The sequence below is a fragment of the Tuber melanosporum genome (genome assembly GCF_000151645.1).
Source record: "Tuber melanosporum whole genome shotgun sequence assembly, scaffold_248, strain Mel28".
Taxonomy (NCBI): Eukaryota; Fungi; Ascomycota; class Pezizomycetes; order Pezizales; family Tuberaceae; genus Tuber; species Tuber melanosporum.
Window position 1 is genome coordinate 61,614 of NW_003298917.1, and position 15,026 is coordinate 76,639.

Genomic DNA, 15,026 nt, shown 5'->3' on the forward strand with positions numbered 1-15,026 from the left:
TAATCATCTACGGGAATTAGTTGAGTGCCAGACGAGGTTCTACATTATCCACAGTCATAGTCAGGCGCATCATCTTTGTCGCTTCAATCTTTACACGTAGTCCTCATCTGGCCAATATAATCTAGTATCTTCATTTAATTCTTTCTACATTCTGCTAGCTATTGTTACATGTTTACTATTACCTGTGCAATACGCTTCTTACTACTACTATTTATGAAACGATGTCTGGCTGGGGCCGGACATAGTTGTTTTAAACTGAGTCTATTTCCGTATCGAAATTCCTAATAAATGTCGTTAAATGTCCACAAATCAATATGGCTGATGACGAGAGAGCACCGGTTGCCCTCTGGGATCAGGTGAGCCTGACTAAGAATCATGCCTATATCGACAATTGTAACATTGCACGCATGTGGCCTCAGCTGTACCATCACAAGAGTATGTCACTCAGATGAGCACCCTGCGTTAACAACACTCAACATCCGAATAGCTGTGAGTCGGCACATTTGATCGGGATACCTGTAGTCCCTGATTTTAAATAGTGCCAGGAGTTTCCCGGCAAGTCGCCCTCTGAACGCTCCATACATGTGCTCCTGACCAGCTTGTATCCAAACCCAATCATTGCAGCTAGCATGTTTCCTGAAAGGCTCGGCGCCAGTACATCGGGCATGGTAGACATCATACACATCCGTTTCCTTGAATGCTAACACCGGTATTTCAAGTTGCGTCGCTGTTTGACTGGAAGGTGTAGAAGTATATCAGGATCTTCAGGAAGCCGGCGCTCCAAGGGTAGACTCTGCCAGCTATACCTGATCAACTCTCCGTACAAGGACTCATAGGGAATGGCTAAGACTTTGCAAAATCCCATGAGCTCGCAAACATCAAGAAGACATCCATTGAGAGTCCAGCCTCTGAGTTGTACTGACTCAGTCCTTGAAGATTCTAAGGGATCTGCAATGTCAATAGGGATATCCGCACAGTGATGCCTGAGCCAATTTAAGTTTAAAAGTCTTACTCGGATCGCATGATGTCAGCTGTAGCTCTGAAGGATCTGCCATGCTGCATCATTCTTATTCGAACGTCACCATCCCTCTTTTATTTGATCCTTGTGAGCCAGCTTTCCAGACTCCGTGGAATACATGGAAATGTTACCGAACTTGTATATATGCTTGTGAAAATGAGATGTGAGATGCATCTTAATAAAGTGGAAATGGGACTTGGCATGACTCAGTTCTAAAAGTTCATCCCTCTCAGCGTCACATTCCTGCGCCAGAATTCTACGCTGCTTGGATTTCATATGCGATGGATTAACAGGGCCTTGCTGATTGCGTAGCTCACGGTGCTAGTTCTGAATCTTGTCTCTTGTCTATTGCGATATTCGAAACTTGAGGAAGATATCCTTCGTCTAGTGAAACTGACTGAGATATTGTTTCATGTAACCTATCATCTCAGGTGTATGACTTCAGTATTGTGCCAGCAGACTCAAATCAAGTAATGACATGACGCAGAGAAGGACGTGTCTGAAAGGCCGGGTTTGTACAAGGTCAGGCTATCTGAGCGCAACGGCGAGGACTGCTAAAAGACATCGTCCCACATTCCTCATCTCGTTTCCCTGCCACTGCTTAACCTCACGGTAGGGCATTCCAGGGACAAAACATCCTGCATACGGTAGTAAAGACATCCAGGCATCGTTAAAGGCTTGATGACATCCGTGCTTCTTGAGAATCACTTAGATCCACTCCATCATATGCTTAAATAGTCTAAGATAAACTGTATGTAGCAGATCTGGCTAGTGAAGGTTGGGCGCGGAAAGGCGATGAAGTGATTGAAAAGTGTTTCGCCCTATCTTTACACCAAGGGCATCTAAGGTGATGTTGCGGTCGGTGGAGTAAGAGCCAGTTTCCAAATACAGACCCTGTTCAAGATGTTGGTATGCGCCATAATCTCTCGCAAGATACACTTCCGTGGAGTATGATCCTAACATATGGGGTGGTATCTCACAATTTGGACAGGGGTTGGTTCTTACACCATAGAGTACAGCGTTTTCCATATGGTCAGCAATCCAGACAGCCCAGATTGGGAAGCATAGCCGGACTTTGCCATCAGCACAGTCTATTGGGACGCCCTCCTGCGCTCCGTCTTGTAAGGGTTCAAATATGAGCTGGAATACGTCTTGTAAAGTGTTCACATATTTTTGCCTCTGGAGTTTGTTGTCGGACATCCCCTTTGTGAGTTTGGGTGGGATGTACAACAGTGCAAGGAGGATAATTGCCATTGTTCCTGGCTTGTTCTGCTTCATGGATAGGAGATTTCCAAGAGTCATATACACAGGCCGCGCCTTCTTATTGCCCAAGAAATTGCTGAGATATGTCTGATCAGATAGTCCAATGATTGGAATGACTGTGGTGCCAGGTGGGCGTGGTTCCTGTCTGTAGTCAGTGTCAGTCCGCCGAGATGGATCTGGAAGTGCTAGTTGTAGGGAATGTACTTGGGTGTCCCACCACCAGTCTGCAGTGTGAATTTCTGCATATATCCTTTCTCTATTGGAGTCGTATTCATGATGTGGTGCATAAACAAAATCATCTCTTTACGCTATCTGGCACAGAAGGTATCGAATACAGTGTGGGAGATTATGACAGAAGAATGGCTAGACTCTGACGCCATCGTCAACATCACCGTTGAACTACTGCAGATATGGGCTGTAAGGATCGAGGGAGCGGAGTTGGTTCTCAAGTGTATGCGTTGAGCTATAGCTAACATATGCGGAATCACAGAGACCCTTGGAAAAAAATGCATTAATTTGGGACTTGGGTACTTTGCTTTGAATGAACCAAGATGCAAGTTTGAAACTGTGTGCAGTAGCACAGGGCACCCACGGTTCCTCGCACAAATCTTGTAGTTCTTCATCCAATACATAGATGTGTCCAATAGCTTCGCCAGCACCTGGATAATAGCCAAGGTGCCCAAGTGCCGTGGACGTGTTAAGCAGGCATTGGACTCTTGCACATCATGATGATTGAACATATTGGATTTACCAGGGTCCAGGTCAGGTTCGAATTCATAGTCTGAATCGGTCTGTTCGTTGTGAGGGCGCAGTGGTTCGATAAAATAGTTATTCTATAAAACCTAATTCATTAACAAGACAGACATGCTTCAGTTATTGCGATTCTCAAGTTTCAATTGTATTATGCTCCAATCAATTATGGCTAGCTGGATTACAGTATTGTGGCTCTTCATATTAAAGATAATTTGATTTTTCAAGAATAAGTACTATTTGCAATATGTCTCTAATAGCTAGCCTGAGGGAGGAAGTTGTGAATAGTTGAAAAGATATTATTGACAACTGTAGTTACTTCAAATATCTTTTTTTGAATATATAGTAAATGACTATTCACATACTAATATCTACATCCCACAATTCTCTCCACAAAGTCCTTAGCTAGTAGCATTCAAGCAAATTCTACTGAATGGACATTTTTTTATCAATCAACTTCTACTATATCAACTCACTTGCTGTTGATACAAGTACTGCATAATCACTGACTAAGTATTACTAAGACTTTTGGCCACTAGCTATATGTATTACTCGTATTCTCATCTGCTCTGTGCAGAGCAGATTTTAGTAAGCAACAACTTAGTTTAAGTTATATAACTATTGTACGTTGACAAAATTAACTGTGATTCAACAGCCAGTACAACCCACTCCTCTTCATCACCCCGCACTCTCAACAGTACCTAAAGAAATTGCTCTGAGTTAACCAAGAAGAAACTATTCTGGTCAATTGCTTATTCAATAAACTATGTTTCCTATTCTTCGGAGTCATGCCAAAAAACTAATTCCCTCCATACCTCTTTCTGAGTTTACCAAAGGGAGAATTCTTGAGTTACACGAGCCTCAGATGAGATATCAGCAAATTTCCTTCTATCTTAATATCTCCTATACTACCGTCAGAGATACAATTGCAAATAGACATCAAGAGGGCAAGGAGAATAAGGGTAGAAGAAGACATTCTAAAACTACCAAGTTACAAGATCATGCTATGGTGGAGGAAGCTCTTAAGAATCACCATAATACCTATTCTGACATTGCTGAGCAAGTTGCTCCCAATGCTTCTAGTAGGACAGTAAGGAGAAGACTTGAAAAAAAGCATCTTAGAAAGTGGATAGTACAAGAGAGAGTTCATTTAGATGAGGATCTATCTCAAGAGAGTTTGAAATAGGCATTATCTCATTGGTATTGAACAAAGGAGATGTGGAGAATATCAGAGAAAAGGCTGGTAAAGAAGAGGTATTTTTTGTTATTGACAATGCTAAGACTCACTTTCCTTTTACGAGATGGCTCAGAGGGCAGGGAAATACACTGATGGAAATTCCTACCTATTTACCAGATCTCAATCCAATAGAAAAATATTTGGTCTCTGGTAAAAGTTAAGCTTCACAACCCTACCGTGAGCTATATCTTATGAAGGGAGATGTCAATGCAGTCAAGCAGGCAATTTTCACGAAGGTGGCTTAGCAAGGAAAAGGTTTTCACCTAAGGCATCATTATGAGTCATAGCTATGTTATTGTTTTACGCATATGACCTATTTAGATCATATGACTTGTTATGTTATAATTTGTTATATTTCACACATAGCTCAAGTATGAGTCATAACACCTGCACCCGGCAAGTGTCGCTTACATGTATGCCTTGCGGGTATGCCTTACAGATATGGTTTATGTTTGGCACATGATCACATTATAAGGTCATGGGATTCGCCCATGTGACTACTTGGAGTCATGTGACTTGTTTATTGCATTAATAATTTATTTTTCCACATGTGACCACTTTGGGTCTCATGACTTGGAGCTGGAAGAACACTATCTAAGGAGGCCGGTACGGCCAAGGAGGATAGGTTCTTTAGGCTTTGTTCTAAGTACCTTTCATCATCCTGGCCATCACTTCACCTTGGAGCGTTCCGGTCGCACCCATGATGGACTTTGTTGCTCAGGATTCTGGGGGAGATATCTGAGTTTGCTTAGTGGTTCCTGGAGGTCTTGGTGTTAAGATCGATTTGGCTTGCATGGCGGATTACTTGTTTGCACAGTTTCATTGCTCGCTGGTTATCTCAAGATGCTGCCATCTGGAGCACTTCAACATGGTAGCTTACAAGCCCCTTTTGGTAAAATGTCTTTCACTTCCTGTCTATCATCTACTTGCAGGTTTCGTATTTGCTTAGGGGGGATGAAACATTGTATTTCCGGGGATCACGTGTGTAGTTCTTGGGGCTAGCTTATGTTTGTTGGGTTTTAATAAAGTCCTTAGTTCTCGCTATACAAAACGCCCTTCCGATAGACTGATGACCTTTCCTTGCTTCAACACGTAGTACCGGCCACATCAATTCCCAAGTGGCAGGGTGGTACCCGCCCAGCCCCTCCTCATTACTTTTCCTTTCTACCATTGGAATCCTACAATGTTGTTTATCCGTATTCCCTTAGAGATTTGTCCTTGTGGCATTTACGGCATTTTAGTCAGCTGTCACCTGCTTGCTTCTGTGGGGATGGCTTTAACCCTGAGAGGTCTTGCCCTCTGGATGGCTGTTGTTGTTCCCTGGAGTAGTGTGGGACAATTGGCTACCAGACACTCATGTTGTCTGTGTATCTTAGTGGTTCAGGTGTGGATTGTGGTTGGTGGCTTCACCCATTGCAAGTGGGACCTACCTTCTGTTTTTCTGCTTCTGTTCACCTGCCCTCCCCCTTCCTGTCAGGTCGGTTGGGGGCCCCTCTTGCTCGTCATTTGCACTTTGCCTGCTGACAGACCTGTGGGGCTGGCTTTGGCACGCTCTGCTTACTCTTTCCTGACTTGGACTTCAGTTTGGCTGGGTTAGACAGTGTGGTTAGTGCCAGTGCCTTTGGGGTTTGGTGCTGCCTCATTCATGACTCCTAGCTGTAGATTGTGGCCCTCTCTCGGCTATATGATGTTGGGAGATAGGGCTCTATTGGTGTGGCAAAGACCAGTGGCTACCTGATGGGGTTAGGTATAAGCTGACCTGTAGCGGTTAGATGGTTGATCTGTCTGCAGGGCTGAGAGGACTGGATGGACCATGTGAGGTCTAGTGTGTGGGACTTGGGTGGGGCTGATTTGGGATGGAGAGGCACCTGTGAGCATCAGTCAGGCCTGCGTCAGGTTGGGCAAGGTCTAATTAAGTGTTTACAGTCTGGCTTGGGCAGTTGGGTGAAGCTGCTGAGTGCTACAAGGCGCACTAACGGACCGGCTAGCTGATGGCCACTGGTGAAGATTGTGCATTGCCATCACTTTGTTGGACTTCTTTGGGACTTGTATGCTTGGTTTTATGGGGTTTGTTTAGTTGCTTTGGTTTAGTTCTGGAGATCATGGGAGGAGGCAAGGTACTACGGGTCAGAGATAGGTCCTGCTGACCCTCTTGGTCAGTTACTACCTCTATGTATTTTCTTTGTTTCTGTTAATTGGTTTGGGGAACAGGTAGCTGGTACACGTCCTCCTTACCGGTACGCTCTTTGGGGGCAACTGGCTAAGTGGGTTCATAGGATCAACGGCCTCACATGTGGGTATGAGAGGTGGACATCTTGGTCACCTCCTCTTTGCCATTGTGTCACCTGTAGGTTTAGTTTGTTTTTTGTGGGTTTTCTACTGTGATAGAGGTTTCGTGAGATGGTACTTAGGCCAGGAAGTAGTATTTTTATGTTTGCTAGATGAAGAATCTGATCAGGTTGGTCTTTTGCTCGCCTTCTGCTATGCTTAGTGCAGGTTGGCTTTACACCAGACAGGCTACGGACTTGGACTAGGGCAGCGCTGCGTTGTTTGATGGTCTTGTAATTAGTTTTCATATGGGCATGACTCAGGGATGGTAAGTGTGGGGCTGTTGACTTAGTTAGCTTGAGATTAGTGGTATACTGGTTATCGGTATCCCTTTACTGGTAGAGGCTCGTCATATGGCAGTATTGGCAGTATGAGTTTAAATAAAATTAGATTGACTTCTAAGTACTTTTCCTACTTATTATCAGAACCAATATAAAGCACCATTACACTCTTTATCAATATCACCACCTTTATTATTGTTACACCAAGAGAACTCTTCACAAAAAAGAGTTAAAAAATGCTTATGATAGGTGTTTTCCATAGGAGACAGTGTTCTTGTACTGTTGGTAACATAGGCATCAGCCTGGAGCTATCATAAGACTCAGAGGAAAAAGAAGAGAGGTATCGTTCCCCATTGCCAAGAACTAACCATCTGAAGGGGGATTGTTACAGCAATATTAGAGGCCATCACTTGTTGTTGAGAACTTCTTGATCTAAAGGTTTTTGATACTTTAGCTATATCAATGGTGGATAGAATAGAGGCAATTATTAAGGCTTATGGATGGTATACCAAATATTAATATCTACTATGTATTTATGTCTTTTAACTTTTTTTTTTGGTTTTCCTGATAGTGGATTGGTGGGTGAGTGTGGTTGTCATCGCCCAAGATTTTCCTCTGTTGAATCGCAGTTAATTTTGTCCACGCACGAGATTATAAGCTGATTTTTGAGTAGTTAGCAAAAATATAGTATCCCATGGACGGATGAGAATAACAGATTCACGGCCTTCCGTATACGGTAACTCTATTCCGTGGCCAAGTGACTTTTCCACAAAAAAACGCTTAGCATTTTAGGATTTTTGTGAGGCAAAGTCACTGTGCCACAGGATAGAACTACCATATAAGGAAGGCCGTAAATCTGCGTGTCTCATCCGTCCAGGGGATAGGACTAAGGGATAGAAAATGGATGTGAACACCAAGGTCAACTAATTAAGACTAACCTGCTACATAATTTAGATGTCAAAACTGTGTGACAGGATATGTAGGACACATGCATGGCGCGGTGGAAATACAAGACACATAGGATGCAGGTGTGGTCACATGTAATACTGGCACCTAGTGCATATGATATAGGAGAAGTAAACGACACCTGTGGTATGTCACAACTTGGTGCCGCAGCTTCAGAGGCTAAATAATCTTTTACTGATTTTTACAGCTCTCTTCTAGTTTACTTGGTAACACTTGCGTAAACTCATCTTACCTAATACTTATGAAATCTGACTCTAACCATGTTAATTCATTTAGTTATCAATCTAGTCCAATTAACCCAGCATAGGTTATAATATCATTATTGGTATATTTTTTGAAACATGTAACTTGAGCCATTGATTCACATCAGTTTCGCTCCTTGCCCCGCCGTTTTCTGGTTGCTCTCTCGCCCACAATTAAGAACATTTGTTTCATTTTTGTCACCCCGACTTCGAGCCTGTATCAGCCGGAGGCAATGTTTTTCCAGACATGTTTCTTATCATAAGATCCTTTTCTTTTCTCATTTAGTTGTAGTATCATAAGTCTTTACTTCTGCACCTCTGCATTCATTTATCTTATCTGTAGAGTCAATCATGTTGCCTTCATTCCCGTCTCACAAACGAGAGATTTTTAAAGAATGAGACATGACTTTGAAATGAGTCCCATAACTAGCTAATTTCCCATTACTGGGTCACATACGTTAGCCTCTTATGTTGGTTCCTCACCATTACTTCTAACCATATATCACGCGAGGCAGCCCTTCTTTCTTAGTCGCCGGCTGGGGTAGCACAAAATGTCACACAGTACCCCCAGAGCGGTTAAGGGCATGGGGTAGTGATGCGCGACTTACGGAGTAGCGTAAGTCTTGGGTTAACTTAGACTATTACCCGAACGACCGTGGGGCTGCATAGAGCTTCCCACCTTGACAACTTTCAACCTGACAATCCACACTACCTTCTCCCCTAGGGTTTCCACCCATCACTTTGCCCCTTCTCTCGCCCCGCCCCCTTTATGATACCCCGGTGTCACTCACTCATCCCGTGTTGCTCACCCCGCCATTCCCTCACTCCCCTACAATGATCTTAACAAGGCTTGCCCCTACCGCTTGTAGTAAGGCACTCTCGCTGCTCCGTACTATTCAGTACACCCACCCCCCCGCTTGTCCTTGTCACGGAGCATTCAGTCACTCGCACTGTTCCGCTGGTCCTGCGTCTTCACTCCTGGAGGGGATACGGTCGCTTGGCACCCCAACCGGCCAGCAGAGAGAGTATGCCTTCGAAATGGCCACCTCAAGCATTCGGTTCGGACCTGGTAGCACGCGAGAAGTGGGGATGGACTTTTCAAACATCAGGGCGAAGAAGGTCATCATTATTACTGACAAGACAATTGAACGGCTAGCCCCCATGAAGACTGCAGTCTCAGCACTTGAAAGCGCGGGGGTAAAGTACGAGATCTTTTCCGACGTGATGGTTGAACCAAAGGATCACTCTGTGAAGCAGGCAATTGAATTTGGCAAGAAGGCGAATGGTGATGCCTACTTGGCTGTCGGTGGTGGGAGTGTGATGGACACTGCGAAGCTGGTGAATCTGTTTACAAATTTCCCTCAGGCGGAGTTCCTCGACTTCGTCAGTCCCACCCTGTCGCCCCCTCCCTTCTCCGGGCCCCGAGATTGACCCAGAAAGGTGAACCCACCATTAGGAAAAGGGCTACCGATCACCAAAGCTCTGAGTCCTTTGGTCTGCATCCCGACTACTGCCGGAACTGGCAGCGAGACTACTGGTACCGCAATCTTGTGAGTTCGCTAGCTCCCCGCCTTGGCACCTTTTCTAATCAACAAGTGACCTTGTCGACAAAAAAACCAAAACCGGTATCGCCCACCGAATGCTCAAGCCAACCCTCGGAATATGTGACCCACTCAATACACGTTCTATGCCTTCTGCTGTCCACGCCTCAACTGGCTTGGATGTGCTCTGCCACTCTCTCGAATCCTATACGGCCATTCCATACAGTGAACGTACACCCCGTCCTACAAACCCGCTTCTGCGCCCAACCTACCAGGGGGCAAACCCCATTAGCGATATCTTCTCCTTCAAAGCGTTACAAATGACAGTGAAGTACTTGCCAAGGGCAGTACGTGATCCGGGTGACCAGGAAGCGCAAAGCCAGATGTTGCTTGCTGCCACGTTGGCGGGTGTCGGATTCGGAAATGCAGGTGTTCACCTCTGCCACGGGATGAGTTATCCAATATCGGGAGGAAATAAGGGGTATAAACATCACGGATATCAAGTTGATCATCCAATTATTCCACACGGAGTATGCGTCCTAGTTTCTCCGTGCCCCTCCTGCACGCACTCTATATTGACTAGAAATTCAGGTAAGCGTAGCAGTAACTGCGCCGGCGGTATTCAAGTTCACGGCTGCCTCGAATCCAGAGCGACACCTGGCAGCGGCGGAGGTCTTCGGAGTTGATATATCTAATGCTCGTGCCGAGAATGCTGGGGACATGCTGAGTGACGTCTTGAAGGAATTCTTGTATAAGCTTGGGGGTCAACCAAAAGGTATTAAAGAGCTTGGTTATACTAGTGGTGATATCCAAGGGTTAGTTGAGGGTACTATCCCGCAACGTAGGGTACTAATGTTAGCACCCAATCTGGACGAAGATCTGGAAAGGCAGAAAGGTGAGTTGACTAAATTATTCGAGGAGAGCCTAGAGTATTAGTAAGTAGGAATTTGATCTCTCCTGGCACTCAGGTTCCGTCCACTGGAATCAACTTTCCCTCATAAAAGGACCTTGTGATACCCGAGCGAATAGGATTAGCCACCAAGGTGTTAGTCATTCTAGAGGCATTACTACGAGTCTCCTCTTCTACTTATATTTGGACTGAGTACTCCATGACTCCGGGTCCGGGTTGTCTTGTGAGTGAGCAAATTAAGTCATGAATAATTCTCGCGGAGTACGCAATCATTCATACCTGTGCTAGAAGTGCTAGGGTCGGAGAGACGGTAGCAAATTGGCAATGTCGGCGGGGCGATCACTCCCCGGGGTAAATAAACAAAATCCAGGTGCGCAGAAGAAAGGGGAAGGCCCCGAAAATCAGAAAACAAGAGAAACATTGAAGAGAAGCGGGGCGGGAAAGAGGTACATGCGGAACCACCCAAATTTCTAACGATTAACTGGTGTCTACGCCGACTGGATTAATTCGAGTATTAGGGTAGAGAATGGCGTAGAGCGAGAATTAAAAAGGAAAAGGCGAAGAAAAAGAAGACAGTGTGCAGGGAACTTCGCACTGGTTGCCGCCCTTGAGGTGCAGATTTAGCAATCTATATCCCGTCAGGCAACTCAAATCCCCGGAGCTCCTCCTCGAGGTAGTTTGCTAATGCAACAGCTTGAGTCTTCAGGATACCCAACCCACCACCCAGCACGACCCCACTACCACTCCCGCTGCCTCCCCCACCGCCGCTCTTCGCAGACTTGCTCTCCCCTTCACTGTGCAGACTGCTCCTGCTACTGCCACCAGCAACCTTTGGCCCAATAAGACATAGCAAGACCCTTTCCGCAACAATTTGTATATGAAGATTGTAATCCGAGAGCTCAAGAGTAAGAGATTTGAGCACCTCAGGGGGGCTTTCAGCGGCCGTTTCAGGGGGAGATGGCGGCGCGGCAACGTTGGTTGCTGGAGTCGTGGGAAGCGAAGCTTCAATCGCACCAGTGGAGGCAACTCGCGAATAAAGACTCCAAATGTTGGCAGCAAGCGCAGCGTGTGTTCTGGACTTCTTGGCCGAGGGCGCGGTCGGCGAGGTTCCGGTTGCGAGGAGGGAGCCGGATGGGGTAAATATTCTAGTACCGAATCTGTCAGAAAATGTGTGGTAGGAGGGCTCATAAAGGGGTATCAGTACAAAGCAGAGGAGACATTTGCAGAGATACTCTGCGAGAGGAGGTCGTTGAGGGGTTTGGTCTTCAACATTTTCAGGGTCGCAAGGCGGAGTGTAGATTTCCTCGCTCGCCCAATTCAAGACAGAGGAGGCTGGAGTGGGCAGGGTTAGGATGGGAGAGGTGCCGGCCTAGGATAGAAGGGCGGGTAAGCGAGTTATGGAAGAATGTTAATCCGTGTGATTGGACGCAACCGAGAGTGTGAACGGGGTATCATACCTTCCTGTTGGCCAGTTTTCGACCAGCGGTTCCTCGAGCCAAGCCAAAATAAATATATAGTAATAATTATTATGTTATGGCGATTCATGACATAGTGCACAATCCTCTGCGCCGTTTGTCTAAAATTTTTGAAAGACTACACAGTCTCCAGGTAGGACTTAGGAAGCCCTTTGGCACCAAAAATCAACACCTGGAACTATTGATCACTGTTGCTCTGATACTACTAGTACTCTATTCTTTTCTCCTCATCAGGGGACAAGATAACTTGGGTTCACCTAGTAATTTCCCATTCATGCAGTCATGGATATCATAATAGACATCCCACAAGATGCTGACCTCCTTTTCAACAGAGGCCCCACTAGGACAGGTCCTATTAGGTCTTCCTCCAGTGATGCTACTCATCTTTTGTCACTCACAACTAGGCTTTTAATGCCTACCTCCTAGCCCAATATGCATCTCTTGCAACTACTATTACAGACAGTCACATTACAAACTTCGACAATGGATCTCTCATCATAGTACTACTCTGGTCAATAGCTCTGGTAATAGTTTCAATTAGTGTAAAACTTGATACACTTACCTAAAATCCTACAACTATAACTTATCCTTTATCCTTTATGATGGCTATGCTTGAACTACCAGTTAAAAAAAAATTCAAACAAAATCAACTATTTGTAAGTTTCATGTCCTAGGGTACTGTGTCAATCTAGCTGATATAGATTCAACTTCAGCCATATACTCAGCCTGCTCCCAGTGCTCCAAGTCCCCTGCACCTCTAACATAACAAAATAAGAAAATTCTAAACAAAAAGGATACTAATCAAACTAGTAATAGTAGCTGGAGTCACATCAGCTGTACCCACAAGTAGAGGTGTCACATGTTGCCTAAATATTTAGAGAAAATTTTGTAAAGTTTGATCTACAACAGGGAACACTTATACTGACATCTTGGGTATCCACTGCAGCTGATGCACATGATACTTAGAATGCTAAGTACAAATTAGGATGAAACGTGAGATCAATATTGCATCCTCTGTTGCATCATTTAGCTAGTATCCCTTCTCTATATTCTATTCTGACGTTGACTCTTTATATTTTCAGCGTCCAGATAGCATATAAGGAACTCCTATTAAGTTTCAGCTTCATCTGGTGTACCATGTAGGCATCCTCACTATGTTACAACATCCACTATTACCTCTGGGTAACTCCTTAACAGTCATTTTTACAGTACTGGGCTAAATCATTTCATCCCAGTAGTAACTGAACAACACCTCAAAAATCTCCACCCTAGCTATCAACTACCCCTCAACAGCAATGCCTTCTGAAAAGACTAGCCATTTCACACACTTTCAGAAAGGGCAAATTTTCGTTCTGAGAAAAACAGAATTCTCTTTTACTGAAATTGGAAAGCTCTTAAACTGTTCAAACAGTACAGTTCTCAGTTTTTATAAGCACTATTGAAAAAGGTATGGTGGGAAAAACCTTCCAACCCTAGGAAGAGACAAATTATGGATAGCAGAATCTGCTGCTGCCTAGCCAGAGAGTCCAAGAAGCCACACCACCAAACTCTGTCAGAATTGTACAATGGTGTTGTACTATATAACTCTGTGAATACTGTCAAGAGAGCTTTGGCATCAGTTAATGTAAAGAAGTGGAGAGAAAGGAAGAGAGCTCTTCTAGAAGATGAGCATGCTGTCAAGAGATTAGCTTGGGGTATGGAGTATAAGCATTGGACAAAGAAGGACTTTGCAGGTGTCATCTTAAGTGATGAATGCATGGTTAAAAGGTTTAAAGATTTTAAAAGTAGTTGGGTATTCAGAATTCCGGAGGAAAAGTGGTAAAAAGAACTGCATTCATAGGATTACAAAAGATCCTGGTATAAAGACAATGGTCTAGGTTTGTATTTGGGGTAAAAATAAGGGTCTACTGATTCTCATTTTTGAGAAGAGTGTCAATAGATTTGGATATGTTGGAGTTTTGGAAGATAGTTTAGTTAATACCTGGTAGGAAGTGGAGGACACTGTTGGTCCTATATTTCAGCAGAATGGTGCAAAGATACATACTATAAAGGATGCTATGGCTTGGTTTGAGGAAAACAAGATACAGGCTATGGAACAGCGACTCAATTCCCCTGATCTCAATCCTATTGAACATTGTTAGAAGAGGGTAAAGGAAATGCTACACTAGCACTTTCCTGACATTAATAAGACTAAGAATTTTCTAGAAACTGTTAGAAGACAACTAGCAGAAGCTCTAAAAGAGGTTTGGACTCACGATATAGAGGGGGACTTTTTGGAAAGGCTGTGGGAGTCTATGCTTAGGACAGTAGCTGCTGTTTTAGAAGCAAAGAGATGGTATATAAAGTCTTGATTTTTTTATTCTATACTTTCATATGAGAGTTATGTTATATCTATTGAATCTCAAACTAAATTTTCACTTCATTCAGAGTAGTTGTAGTTGCCTATATAGTAAACCTATAGTAGTAGTAGAGTTGTGGTTGCATGGCTGGATGAAAAGATTTGACATTGTACTTTATTTTGCTGAATATTAGCACAAGGCACATTGCTTCCTGACATTGGATCCACACCTTCCATGTCCAGGAGGCCTTGTTCTTTACACTTCCTTTGCTGTTGAGCTCTTGTCATCTGTCTATATCCAGAGGTTTTCCCTCTCATAATCCCTGTGTCCTAACTGGTAACTCTATTTGTAATATTTTCTAATACTATCTGTACATCCTTGTTTCTCTCTATATAGTAGTATGTAAGTTTATGACAAAGTCCTATAGCCATCTCACCCCAGTAAATGATTCACGATGTTATCTCCACGTTGTAGGCAGCATTGTCTGTTCTTCTAAACTTTCTCTTGGTGATGTTTACTACTTTCTAATCAAACCAAAGTCCTCATAGTTCTTGCTAACATTCTTGTAATATCCTCATATTATGACTGCTAACTTCCTAAACATCAACTCTCTATATACATCCCACTATTGATAAGCAGATAGTAGCCAGACTTCTTACGTCCGGTTACGCTTTCG

General features: G+C 44.1%; 2 protein-coding genes; one reads left to right on the top strand and one right to left on the bottom strand.

Annotated features, from left to right (window-relative positions):
• Positions 1-8,795: 8,795 nt before the first annotated feature.
• GSTUM_00001074001 (uncharacterized protein) lies at positions 8,796-10,562 on the top strand (the record flags this gene model as incomplete). XM_002838379.2 has 4 exons in its annotated part: positions 8,796-9,468; positions 9,526-9,635; positions 9,682-10,156; positions 10,218-10,562. The coding sequence occupies exons 1-4, from the start codon at positions 8,920-8,922 to the stop codon at positions 10,560-10,562; spliced, it is 1,479 nt and encodes a 492-aa protein (XP_002838425.1). The 5' UTR covers positions 8,796-8,919.
• Positions 10,563-10,794: 232 nt separating this feature from the next.
• GSTUM_00001075001 (uncharacterized protein) lies at positions 10,795-11,724 on the bottom strand (the record flags this gene model as incomplete). XM_002838380.2 has 1 exon in its annotated part: positions 10,795-11,724. The coding sequence occupies one exon, from the start codon at positions 11,722-11,724 to the stop codon at positions 11,239-11,241; it is 486 nt and encodes a 161-aa protein (XP_002838426.1). The 3' UTR covers positions 10,795-11,238.
• Positions 11,725-15,026: the final 3,302 nt, after the last annotated feature.